The sequence below is a fragment of the Ranitomeya imitator genome, chromosome 4 (assembly GCF_032444005.1).
Source record: "Ranitomeya imitator isolate aRanImi1 chromosome 4, aRanImi1.pri, whole genome shotgun sequence".
NCBI lineage: Eukaryota > Metazoa > Chordata > Amphibia > Anura > Dendrobatidae > Ranitomeya > Ranitomeya imitator.
In genome coordinates this window covers 189,505,081-189,519,566 of record NC_091285.1, presented here as the reverse complement: position 1 = coordinate 189,519,566, position 14,486 = coordinate 189,505,081, and the positions used below count along the sequence as shown (strand labels likewise).

The following is a 14,486-nucleotide window of genomic DNA, read 5'->3' as shown; positions in this document are numbered from 1 at the left end:
ATAGGGCTGGTTCATGTTGTTTCTGCCACCATATTGTGATCCTATACTGTGTAAGGATGGTCCATGCTTTTCTGCTTCCATATTGTAATGTATATACTGTATAGGACCTGTCCATGTTTTTCTGCTTCCCTATTGTGACTCTTATACTGTATAGGGCTGGTCCATGTTTTACTGCTTCCATATTGCGATTCCTATACTGTGTAGGGTTGGTCCATGTTTTTCGTCTTACCTATTGTGATCTCTACACTGTATAACGCTGGTCCATATTTTTCTGCTTCCATATTGTGATTCCTATACTGTATAGGGCTGGTCAACATTTTTCTGCATCGATATTGTGATCTATTTAGTTCATAGGGTTGGTCCATGTTTTGCTGCTTCCATATTGCGATTCCTATACTGTATAGGGTCGGTCCATGTTTTTCTGCTTCCCTAATGTGATCTCTATCTTGTATATGGTTGATCCATATTTTTCTGCGTCCATATTGCGATTCCTATACTGCAGAGGACTTATCCATGTTTTCTACTACCATATTGTGATTTTTATACTGCATAGGACTGACCCATGTTTTTCTTCTTCTACTACTACCACCATATTGTGACTCAAATACTTTGTTGGGCTGGCACATGTTTTACTGCCACACATTTTGTAATTCATAGAGCTTGTGCATTTTTTTTCTGCCACCATATTGTGATTCCTGTACCATATAGATATGATCCATGCTTTTCTACTACCATATTGTAATTTGCATCCATGTTTTTACTGCAGAAAGATCTACAGGGACAGAAATATATCTATGAGCAGAGAAAGAGTTCATGCTCATACAAAGTGCTATGGATGTCAATGGCTGACACAGACTGGAATTATTGTAAGCAAGTTGCAGGATGCAGTGAAGCAAGGGAGACAGAGCAGGGGTTAACAATATAATAATTTAATTAACATAAAGGAGAAAACTCCCCGCAGGGAGATAAACAGTTAAATTTGAAACAAGAGCAAATGTCAGATGACAGCAGTCCAATTATCAAACTTATTGTGTCCTAATGGTCCTCCACCACAGATGATCCTTTAAGGGTTGTAGTACTGGCAGTGGCCAGTATGGCGTCCTCTGATGGGGATCAAGGCTAGTAATCCATTTTCTGGCGGCAGCGGGTGGTCTCCGGTTTTACCCGCTGAGCCCCAGTCCATTAGCCCGTGCAATCAAAGCCAGAAAAGATGCAGAAGCCTCTGTGCTGACCATGAGGTGATGCGTGCTAGCCAGCAAAGGGAACCGCATTTCAATATCCTGTATCTGGCCCATGCCTCTCAGAAGCGAGCGGTCTTATGCTTGTACAAGAAAAAAATCGTAACTGCGCTTGAGGGAATGGAAGCTCCAGAACAAGTGTGCACAAAGTAACATGTACAAATAATGGAGTTGTAGTACTGGCAGCGGCCGGTGTGGCGTCCTCTGATGGAGATCAAGGCTAGCGATCCATTTTCTGGCAGCAGCGGGTGGTCTCCGGTTTTACCCGCTGAGCCCCCAGTCCATTAGCCCCTGCAATCAAACCCGGAAATGATGCAGAAGCCTCTGTGCTGACCGTGAGGTGATGCGTGCTAGCCAGCAAAGGGAACCGCATTTCAATATCCTGTAACCTGCCCATGCCTCTCTGACGCGAGCGGTCTTATGCTTAGTCGGGCATGCGGCACTCTGCACACTCACTGTCTGTCTGGAGCACGTGCTTAATCTCTGCCGTGGCTCGCCTGTGCGCTGTCTGGCACCCTGCGGAGCGTACCACATGCCTGCTACTGCTCATGCTGCCGACTGGAAACCAACTGTCACTTAGCGCGCTTTTTGCTCTGTTTCTGGCTTAAACATGCCCCCTCTTCCCGGGTCATGTGATGTGTCCGGTTCTCTTTTCCTTCTCCTGGGCAACTTGGGACCCAGCCTCGACAGTTCCGGAACGAGCTCAATACAGGTATTCACAACCTGGTCCTCCTCTTTACAGTCTCCCTCTCTTTTAGCTTGCCCTTCCGTGGGCGAGAATTCTTTCAGTAGACTTTGACACACTTCCATTTCTCGAACAATCCTTTGTCAAATAAACTGGTCTTGTTCATAACGAGTGGGACGTATTTCTGCAGTCGTTCGCTCAGTACAGCATAGTTCAGGTTGAGTGGTAGAGTCAAGTTGAGGGGTAAATACGGGAGCACGTCCGGGTACAATGAATCAGCCATCTTTTCAGGACTACGCACTTCCCTTGGACTGGCGGGCGGCGGACTATCCAAGTCTGAGAACGAGGCAAGTGGTTCTTCCTCATCATGGACTCTTCGGGTAGGCACCCCTTCTTCTCTTTCAGGTTGAACTTCATATACTGGCCCATCGGTTCCAACTCGGCATTATACCCAATACGGAGTTTTTTCCCATCAATGCCCTAACTTGCCCCGACACCTCTTAGCTCGGACCAGCACCCGGTCTCCTACCTTTAGAGCTGTCCCTCGAAGGGGCGGCACTTCATGGTGCTCAAGTTCTCGGAACTTGGTCTGCACTAACCGATGAAGAGTCTGCAACCTATGTCTATGTTCTCGGACCCAGGAAGACACACCCATGTGTGGGTAGTCTTCTTCTGGATGCAACTCCAGCTCTGTATACTCTCGTCCTTTTTGCCCGAACAGCAGGATATACAGAGTGTATCCTGTTGTACTGTGCACTCGGTTGCTCTACACCCAGACCAATCCCGCTACGTACTCAGGCCAGCGGACTTTCTGATCTTCCAATGTTCTCAACATCTAAATCAGCATTCTTGACTTCTCAATCCTGTACAGCCGATGTAACTCTTCCATCATTCAGCCTTGGAAACAAGCACCTTAATCAGAATGAATTATCTTTGGGCAACCATATGCCCAGATGAAGTCTCAACAGATAGCTTGCACAGCTGACTTGGCAGTCTGATCCCAGGTCGGAGTCACCACGGCGAATTTGGTAAAGTGGTTGGTCATCACCAGACAATGTTCATATCTGAGATGAGCTGGACTCACGGTCAAGTAGTCGATCATCAACAACTCTAACGGGGCAGACGTCACAATGGTCTGTGTCGGGGCTCTCTGTTCCAGAGATTTAGACAGTTCGCAGCTCCGATGTCACTGACGGGTCTCCTCTACTGCAGTCTTCAATCAAGGGTGTTAGACCAGCTTCTGTAACCACTGAAATGTCTTTATCAGCCCAAAGTGAACCCCTCTCTCATGAGCCTCCGTGGCCACTATGCCGATCAATTTCTCTGGGAGCACCACTTGCCTGGTGATCCCAAACTCCCATAGCAACTATACTTTTCGATACAGCAAGCCATCTTTCAGTTGGAGCCTTTCCCACTGGTAAGTCGCTTCAAAGCCACCCACTGTCTAAATTGGGCAAGCTCCCTATCTTCCAGCTATAATTGCACCAAGTCATCCCAAGGTCATCCCATCACTTGTTCTCCCGACGCCTCCCCGATCTGTCCCTGCATCCCCGCCAACGACCTGGCAAGGTCCTGGAAGCCAGGAATCTCTACTGCTTCCAACTCTTCGTCTTGGTCGTGTCCCGGTCACTCGTGAATAACTCGGGACAGAGCCTCAGCATGCGTATTCTTGGCTCATTTCTAGTGTGCGATCTTGCATTGATACTTCACCATGTGGGCCACCCATATTTGCTCCAGGGCCCCCAGTTTTGCATTTTTTAGGTGGGCCAGGGGATTTTAATCGGTGCACACAAAGACTTTAGGCCCTGACAAGTATGCAGCAAATTTTTAGGGCATTGCCCACACTAATGCCAGCAATTCCAACTTGAAGGAACTGTAATTGTCCGGGTTCCATTCTGAGTCATGAAGGGACTGGCTTGCATAGTTAATCACTCATTCTTTCCCTTCCTGCATTTGCGATAGCATGGCCTCCAGACCATGGAGACTTCCATTGGTGTGTAGAATGAAGGGCTTTGAAAAGTCTGTGCAGGCGAGTATTGGCTCTATATGTCGCTTCCAAAAATGTGATGCCGCGTGGCACGCTGTACCTCCGAGATCCCCGACGCGCGTTTCGTGATTGTTTCTTCCTAGGGGAAGTATAGCATCGTTACAATATAGCACAGTTTTATAGACACCGATTATACTGGGTAGTAACTAATAAGAGACTTATGGGATCACGTATTCGAATGCGTGGACTACCTTACACCATTATGCATTAGTGCTAGCATAGTCATATTGTCTAATTAACCCTACATTTTTTATGAATGCTTCCCACAAATAAGTGTCAGATTAAGCTAGGAGCGCCTCCAGGTGCAACTCCCTCTAGAGTAGCAGCTAACAATGATTGCAATGGGAGACAGAAATGTAGGTAGACAATCCATAGTGATGAAGCAGGAGTTGAAAAAAAATAATTTTTGTAATCTTGTCTGAAGAAGGAGCCTCTGTGCTCTGAAAGCTTGCAAACATATTATTTTCTGGTTAGCCAATAAAGGTATCACTCCTAGAATACTTCTGTCATCATTGGGCAGAAAAGTATTCACATCGAAATGTTGTTGTGCAAATGGAATAGACAACAGATGGAAATTATTGGCAATTTTCAAGACACACTCAATAAAGGAGTGGTTCTGCAGGTGGGGACCACAGACCACATCTCAGTACCAATGCTTTCTGGCTGATGTTTTGGTCACTTTTGAATGTTGGTTGTTCTTTCACACTAGTGGTAGCATGAGATAGACTCTACAACCCACACAAGTGGCTCAGGTAGTGCAGCTTATCAAGGATGGCACATCAATGCGAGCTGTGGCAAGAAGGTTTGCTATGTCTGTCAGCGTAGTGTCCAGAGGCTGGATACAGGCCAGTACACCAGGAGACGTAGAAGGGGCCGTAGGAAGGTAACAACCCAGCAACAGTACCGCTACCTCAGCCTTTGTGCATGGAGGAACAGGATGAGCACTGCCAGAGCCCTGCAAAATGACCTCCAGCAGGCAACAAATTTGCATGTGTCTGCACAAACGGTTAGAAACCGACTCTATGAGAATGGTCTCAGTGCCCGACGTCCACAGATGGGGCTTGTGATCACAGTCCAAAACCATGCAGGATGCTTGGCATTTGCCACAGAACACAAGGATTTGCAAATTCGCCTCTCACACCCTGTGCTCTTCACAGATGAAAGCAGGTTCACACTGAGCATTGAGCACATGTGACAGACGTAACAGAGTTTGGAGATGCCATGGAGAGCGATCTGCTGCCTGCAACATCCTTCAGCATGACCAGTTTGGCAGTGGTTCAGTAATGATGTGTGGTAGAATTTCTTTGGAGGGCCACACAGCCCTCCATGTGCTCGCCAGAGGTAGCCTGACTTCCATTAGGTAGCAAGATGAGATCCTTACACCCCTTGTGAGACCATATGCTGGTGCGGTTGGCCCTGGGTTCCTGGGTTCCTCCTAAGGCAGGACAATGCCAGACCTCATGTTGCTGGAATGTGTCAGCAGTTCCTGCAAGATGAAGGCATTGAAGCTATGGACTGGCCCGCCCATTCCCCAGACCTGAATCCGATTGAACACATCTGGGACATCATGTCTTGAATCATCCACCAACGTCAGGCTGAACCACAGTCTGTCAAGGAGTTGGGGGATGCTTTAGTCAAGGTCTGGGAGGAGATCCCTCAGGAGACCTCCCGCCACCTCATCAGGAGCATGCCCAAGCATTGTAGGGAGGTCATACAGGCACGTGGAGGCCACACACACTACTGAGCATCATTTCCTTGTGTTGAGGCATTTCCACTGAAGTTGGATCAGCCTGTAACTTCATTTTCCTCTTTGATTTTGAGCATCATTCCAACTCCAGACCTCCGTGGGATATTAGTTGTGATTTACGTTTATCATGTTTTGGTTTTATTGTTCTCAACACATTCAACTATGCAATGAATAAAGATTTACAACTGGAATATTTCATTCAGTGATATCTATGATGTGGGATTTTAGTGTCCCCTTTATTTTTTTGAGCAGTGTATGATAGGCTATAGTGTAGTGGGGTTTAACTATGTAAATGACAGCACTGAACAATCTGATATTTCACACTGCCTTCCTTGTAGCCATAATCCATGGGTGAAATCTTTGCTTTAGGTATGAATTCCATAATTCAGTACAATTCTATCATGCAGGACATCTACAATTAGATTAATTCTGGTAGTCCTTCTCTCTACCTCTCATTTATTCCATAAGGAATTCTACTCTTTTTCACTATTTGTGAATGACGAATGATACAGAACATGTGTGCAGGTCACTTGCATAGTACATTGCCTACGAGGTATATGAGAAGGGAGGTCTAACAGGAACAGATGTACTGGCAGGTGTGCCAGCTGCTACAACACCTCTTACCTCAATATATTGGTATAGAAAGCAGATATTATGTACAAGAAAAGAAATAACATGCACAATATGATAATTCGTAATTGAAATTGTTTCTTGGAATCTTTTGTTATACTACAACTCTTAACATGGTATAACATATTGTAGGGAGTCTCATAGAGAAAAGGATGCCGCACATCAAGGAATAAAAGGAGCTCCCCCTCCTGGCGCTGGCTCAGACCTCCACGTCTCCTCATCCTGGGACGGAATCGTTAACGACTGTTTTGCCCCCTCTCCTTCATCAGTTATATCCCCACTCTCATAAAGTAGATCTTCACAGATCTGGGGATAGGAGAATGTGGAGACTTTAAATTGGGGTCCCGAGTCCCAGAGCAGGCCAGGAGCTGTCCGCCAGTTCTGTCTGCACGATGTCACAGTGAGATTTTAGTGTATTTACAGATATTTTGTTGCACTGAACGCGACAACACAGTTCTGCTCCATATTTCCCGGGGACGAAATGCTGCTCCCCTGACAACATTTCATTCCCAGCATACAATACCATTGAGGAAAATGATAGTTTTTTGCTACATTTTATTGAATTTCTAGCAGTAAAAGGCCAATCCAGCACTCAGAGGTCCACAGAGATATCTTCTTGTCTTAGAATGATGTTCCTTTTCTAACATTTGCATAAACATTGCACATTTCTTGCTGTGAAGGAATTGGTTGCTGTCCTCCCTTGCATAAATCTCGGTCTCTTTGTGCATTAAATGCACAGCCCTCCCTCCTCCATCCCTGACAGACAGCAGCTGGGGTTAGGATGCCTGCGGCTGCAGCAATCCTGTTTCCTCCCATCAGCATCACAGAAGCTGCCACTTTAACCAGCTGTTGCGTTTCCTCCAATCCATCCAACCAGCTGTGATCCAGACCGTGTTTTTCCAGCCTATGTCTGCATGTCCCTTTCTCTTTCTCGCTCACTGGCTCATTCTCCTTTCACTGCTCTGCATTGCTGTGGAGCCCACATAAGCCAATACAGGAGGAGAGAGGAGAACAGGGGGAACAAGAACTGTGCCTGTTGTTTTTTTGGCAAGTGGATCTTTGCTATGAGCTGCTGATATAACCTGGTCCTACTCTCACTCTTGGAAAAGTCAGGCGCTCTTGGTTAAAGGGTGACGGTTAAGAGGGTCCATATGGATCATTCACCAGGGAAGAGGTGCTGCCATGTACTGCAGAATGGAGGAATACCCTGAAATTTGTCACATTGACACTTCTCTTGTTCACATTTCGTAACACCTCAACTTCTGTCCTGCAATGGGCTCATGGTTGGGGGAATCCAGTCTGGACCTCAGGATGGGGGCTGCATGTTTCTTGATGGTCAGTGGTTTCATCAGCTTGCATCTTCCTCCTTCTGGTAAGTTTGACCTCTTTCAACTTATCTACCACTTACAGAGGAGGAGTTGGCCCCTTGTATGCTTGCCATGATGTAGTGGCATACCTAGCAGATTTATGTGCCTTTTTTATGAATGCCATCCAGCTATCCCTTCTGGGTTGTCAATGTCATGAAGTCCTCTTCTCTGCTGCTTTAGCCTCTCACCTCTGGTCTCTCCCATGGGAAACACTGAATGAGGCATAGTAACAGCAGGTGCATGCAGTCTGTGGGCACAAAGCAAAGGCAGATAAGGCACATGTGAAGAATAGGTAGGAGCAGATAGAAATGTATTAAATCACTGAGATTACATGTTCAACCTTGTGTGTGAGTAAAGACTGGAGCAGGTGATTACATGGTGGTTCAGGGTTGAGCTGCTGAACGCTGTTGCCTAGAAATGTGAAGCCAGAAATTTGTGAAACCCTCTCTGGAAGACTAGCTTTATGAGAAGAAAACACTTGTCCAGACCAGGTTTCCTGTGACAATTTTTTAGTTCCACCATATAATATGCATAATGGCCATCTTCTTTGTGAAGCTCCCTCTCTCAAAGACCATTTTTCAACGCAATCTTGAGTGGTCATCTGAAAAACATATCCTAGTATGCATATATATTTTACAAAGCTTACAATAGTAATGGGACAGAAAAAGAAGACAGGCGAATGAGTCAAATCTTCTCCTGGAAATGTCCAATTCGTAATCTTCAGTACTGGTCTGAGTGGCCTGATTTGCCGTTGTATCATCATCATCATCACCTGCGAGAAGAGACAAGATTTTTTTTAGATGAGGTCGGAAAGCCAAGGATTCACTTTGGCGTTTTATTTACTGATTGCTGTCCTTGTAGAAAACACTGTTAATAACTCATTGGAACCAGGGCCTGAAACTGCACTCTTGGCTGATTTAGTGCAACTCGGGGTGAATGTTTTACAATGAAGGTGGCTGCAGATCATGATTTTTAGCCATCCCGAGGCATATAAGAGATCTTAATGAAATGATGTTATGCCAGACTATAAAAACTTAATCTGCTCCGAAGACACTTCTGGCTGTATGGTGTCATTTATATGCGACTACTGCATAATACACGTCTCGGTTTGGTTATAATCTGCTCAGTGTGGCTTCAATAGGAGCTACATCTTTATAGAAATCTTCTCCTGTGCTTTTCTCTCTTGTTCTGTAGTGCTCATATGTAGGTTTATTGTAAAGCACATTGTGCTACTGCTGTGAGCCTATATAAGCAAGCCTACTGTGCACAGATATATTTACTTGCTGGTGTCAATCCTTGGAGAAGAACAGATTCCTTCATGATGTAGGCTTGCGTTTCCATTCATGTTCAAGGTTTATCCATTTAGAGGGCAGAAGCACATCGTGAATGTTTTTTTCTACCTATTCAGATGGGTCTATCAGAGTTTATTACACATCTAAGGCAAGATAGAAGGGCATGTGTGGGCGATGGAGTAAGTTGCTGTTTGCTTTCGAACAATTGTTTACGGGGTGGGCTATAATTAGGTGATAGCTGTCAATCATTTGTATAATTGCAGTACAACGCTAGCAATGTGATTTTTTTTCATATCATTCTATGCTGTGATCATACCCAGCTTATAACAGACCCTTGAATTAACGGTATGTGTAGGTTGTAAAATCATGAATGCGTATGCCCACATTCTTTGTAGTAGGCTGTACCATATCATTGGGAAAACGTGTGACCGTGTCTGGTTGAACGTGATGTGTCTAGCTCTCTGCGAGTATGCTCCTGCTCAATGGAGCAACAACGTGTACTGTATAGACACATAAAGATGCTAATGTCCATGTATAAATATCAATGGACTACAGGATACTGTGAGCGCCTATTATCATATTCATTATTCTCATCATATACACAGCGCATGTACAGTTCTTTAGAAAAAGAAGATATATATGACTATAGATATACATATATGTACATATGTGTGTAATATATATATGTATATATATTACATATATATCATTTTTTGGATCTCTTTTAAATACACATAGAAAAATGATCCTATGCATTTGAATATCATATTTTGATCAAAATCTGTAGAAACCCAACATTTTAACCATATTAAGTATGGACGGTACAAGTTAGCACCTGTTCTTCATAAAGAAAGGAGAGGTATCCGGTCTGTTTGCATTACTCTTCTAAATCGGTCTTCCTTTGACAATCTATACAGAGGTGGGAATGATTCATTTGGTCTCCACAGGAAAACTGGAAGACATACGCCGTGTTTAAAAGGGAATATATTCAATGTTACAAAATGTTGATTCGTGCTACATAGGCATCGATTCTGGCTATGCGATAAATGTAAGTGCTGACCACATACATTCAAACATCTACTGTAGTTTACCGTCATGAATGATGATCAAATTAAGCGTTAATTCTCCAAAAGTTACGTCCGGTGTCTCGAAACGTTAGTCTGAGATCTCTTTACCAGAAATCTAAACAGTCTCTAACTTTTTTGCAATCTGTGAAACTGGTCTGAAGACAAAAGTGGGAAATGGGTGCCCTTCCATTCTACCTAATGCAAGATGGGATGTTAATCCCAATAATCTTGTATCGGTTAGCATTTATTTAAATAGCTACCGATAGTAACACATTGGGAGCCAACCGCCCAACCAACATCAGGAAAAAAAAAAGAAATACTATCAAAATGTCTCCAGACTATCAAAGCATCAGCACGCATTCACGCATTCCTTACATCAAGAATCGCCCACTAATCTTTGTCTCTGCCATAGCTCTTTTTTTCCCAGAGATGAATATTTATCATGTAGAAACAATTACACTGCTGAATAAACTTATCAGCCGCTAATACAGTAGTGTAATGATATCAGAGACAGTCAGCTGTAATAAATAATATAAGAGAGCTCCAACTCCGCGAGTCTCCTCTTCCATCATCCATATAATATAGAATCATCCCAGGTTTTATGAAGACGTTTCATATGTAATATATGTGTTTGCGAACTGGCAGCTTGATAAGATACAACATAATCTCATTTATTGAAAACCGTGCTGTTTTTCTTGCTGGTGATGGCAGAAAAACCTTTGAAGGCTGTGACCTGCGTAACCTGGGTCAATCATTTATGACATAATACATTCAATCATATCATAGTACAAAAAACTTGCAAACAAAGCAAATTTTACTGTCTATTACAGATTCAGACTATTTACTTAGGTTTGTGCTACCTATAAAAAAATCACATCAGACCTCTATAGTGTCAAACGTCAAAGGAAAAAAGCAGAGAGCGAAACCAATACATACTAGAAAAAAAATCCATAGACTTAATTAAATATGCAATAATCTATACAACACATATGTTAAACCAGGAGTAGATCATTTTAACCTAACACTACAGGCACATGAAGCCTACCCCTATTAACTACTATATACCACTCCAATATTAGATCAATAGCTATAACTGGCCTTATATAGAAGAATTGATCCAAATTGCCTTTAATTGTGAAAACCAGAAAAATGTATGCGGTATTAGCTATCTGCATAAATACTAGTGAAGGAATAACTAAAGAGAATCCAGCAGGGTGTTATACTGCAAGGCTAATGATCAATACATCCCAGTATATCCAGTACATAAAATTCTAAAATACAGTATGTAAGGAGATGCACCTTTTAATCATACAATATGCATACAAAAAAGAGTCTGGCATAACATTAAAATGCAAAGACTCGCAATCAAGGAGTGAAAGTGTTCTAAAATTCTCCCGGTATATATAAATATATAATGGATTTATAGCATGACCTTTAGTCGTAAGGGCATAGTATCTTAGGACCGAAAAACACTTGTTCTTCTATTTATCTATGTTTGTTCAAAAATAGAGAAAAGTAGATACTGATCAAGTAGAGGTCAAAGAAGATCATGGATATGACCATGGGTATGACAAGCAAATGGAATGATTTATTGGAATGCAGTATCGTAAAAACATTGGTCCACTCTCTAAATTGGGTAATAGGAGCCTAATGCCATATATGCTAATGCCATCTAACGATATTTTACTGTGCATATAGATACTTTAATGTTGTAGCAGACTTAGTGACCTCTGTAGTGAGTACTGTTATAGCTTTTGAACCAGGAACCCAAGGGGATTATGCTATGCTTATGAATGTATATGTGTCCAGAGGAAACTCAGTCCTATTCTCATTACACTTCAGTGAAGATAAATCACATATGACATCTCAATATGAGATCACTGTTATACTGGAGCTCAGAAAACATTTTGCAGAGGTATCATTTTTCCAGAATTCAGAAAGGATCAACCTGTCCCTTCAAATTGTAATAATAATGATAAAATTAGGAAAATGATGGTATCTTTATAGCCATTACTGTTAAATCCTTCTCTTAGGCTGCAATCACATGCTCATGTTTCACTGTCTGTATACATTCCACTATCATTGGACCAACCATGACCCCAACTAACTGCCCCGTAGCCATATAAGAGGACATTGACACTGGGTCAGGAGACCTGTCGCCGGACCGCAAATGTCAGACCCAGAAACCTGCCTAAGATGATTACTATGTGACTGTATAGTACTAGCAGTTTTAGATTCATTCAATGTCATATACATACTTATGAAGGTTATTTCAAAAGACATTTGCCTATATATTAAAATGTTACACCCCACTATTCCTTTGTGTGTAATCTAAGGGCTGGAAGGGTGGAAAATGAAATGCTAGGTGAAATCCCAAGAAACAATGAAAACCCTATATTAAGGGTCACCAATCTAACCCAAGAAGAGGTGCGAAATCGGCTAAATAAGATTAAAATAGATAAATCTCCGGGTCCGGATGGCATACACTCACGAGTACTAAGGGAACTAAGTAATGTAATAGATAAACCATTATTTCTTATTTTTAGGGACTCTATAGCGACAGGGTCTGTTCCGCAGGACTGGCGCATAGCAAATGTGGTGCCAATATTCAAAAAGGGCTCTAAAAGTGAACCTGGAAATTATAGGCCAGTAAGTCTAACCTCTATTGTTGGTAAAATATTTGAAGGGTTTCTGAGGGATGTTATTCTGCATTATCTCAATGAGAATAACTGTTTAACTCCATATCAGCATGGGTTTATGAGAAATCGCTCCTGTCAAACCAATCTAATCAGTTTTTATGAAGAGGTAAGCTATAGGCTGGACCACAGTGAGTCATTGGACGTGGTATATCTCGATTTTTCCAAAGCGTTTGATACCGTGCCGCACAAGAGGTTGGTACACAAAATGAGAATGCTTGGTCTGGGGGAAAATGTGTGTAAATGGGTTAGTAACTGGCTTAGTGATAGAAAGCAGAGGGTGGTTATAAATGGTATAGTCTCTAACTGGGTCGCTGTGACCAGTGGGGTACCGCAGGGGTCAGTATTGGGACCTGTTCTCTTCAACATATTCATTAATGATCTGGTAGAAGGTTTACACAGTAAAATATCGATATTTGCAGATGATACAAAACTATGTAAAGCAGTTAATACAAGAGAAGATAGTATTCTGCTACAGATGGATCTGGATAAGTTGGAAACTTGGGCTGAAAGGTGGCAGATGAGTTTTAACAATGATAAATGTAAGGTTATACACATGGGAAGAAGGAATCAATATCACCATTACACACTGAATGGGAAACCACTGGGTAAATCTGACAGGGAGAAGGACTTGGGGATCCTAGTTAATGATAAACTTACCTGGAGCAGCCAGTGCCAGGCAGCAGCTGCCAATGCAAACAGGATCATGGGGTGCATTAAAAGAGGTCTGGATACACATGATGAGAGCATTATACTGCCTCTGTACAAATCCCTAGTTAGACCGCACATGGAGTACTGTGTCCAGTTTTGGGCACCGGTGCTCATGAAGGATATAATGGAACTAGAGAGAGTACAAAGGAGGGCAACAAAATTAATAAAGGGGATGGGAGAACTACAATACCCAGATAGATTAGCGAAATTAGGATTATTTAGTCTAGAAAAAAGACGACTGAGGGGCGATCTAATAACCATGTATAAGTATATAAGGGGACAATACAAATATCTTGCCGAGGATCTGTTTATACCAAGGAAGGTGACGGGCACAAGGGGGCATTCTTTGCGTCTGGAGGAGAGAAGGTTTTTCCACCAACATAGAAGAGGATTCTTTACTGTTAGGGCAGTGAGAATCTGGAATTGCTTGCCTGAGGAGGTGGTGATGGCGAACTCAGTCGAGGGGTTCAAGAGAGGCCTGGATGTCTTCCTGGAGCAGAACAATATTGTATCATACAATTATTAGGTTCTGTAGAAGGACGTAGATCTGGGGATTTATTATGATGGAATATAGGCTGAACTGGATGGACAAATGTCTTTTTTCGGCCTTACTAACTATGTTACTATGTTACTATGTTACTAAGGGCTGGACATTTTATAGACAGTAGCAGTTGGCCAATGGTTAGTCCTTCGAAGCCCTAGTTCACGTGTATATACATTTCTCATATGCTCAGTAATATAACAAATCATCACTTTAGATAAAGAGATGCACTTGAAATTACAAGATAGAATTTCAATATAATGTTCCAAACTTAGTGTTTCGACAAAATTGTGTGGTCTCATAGAAAGGTGTTTTGGCAGTAATTGTGACCCAATGATACTTGTGATTGTGTTATTTTCTCAGTTTGGCTGGACATTTATTAAACTTGCCTGAATGAGCCCTTACTAGTGATGAGCGAGGGTCCTCGTTGGTCGGGTTTTCCCGAGCACGGTTGGGTGGTCTCTG

General features: G+C 42.8%; 1 protein-coding gene across 2 annotated transcripts in view; it reads left to right on the top strand.

Annotated features, from left to right (window-relative positions):
• The first annotated feature begins 7,108 nt into the window (after nucleotides 1–7,108).
• Nucleotides 7,109–14,486, top strand: part of UNC5A (unc-5 netrin receptor A) — a 635,513-nt gene continuing 628,135 nt past the window's right edge. The window contains exon 1 of one of the 2 annotated variants that reach the window (XM_069764183.1): nucleotides 7,109–7,719. In XM_069764183.1, coding sequence (XP_069620284.1) covers nucleotides 7,620–7,719 — 100 coding nt within the window. In that variant the 5' untranslated portion in view covers nucleotides 7,109–7,619. The remainder of the gene's footprint in view (nucleotides 7,720–14,486) is intronic. The other variant, XM_069764184.1, reaches the window with a different exon arrangement.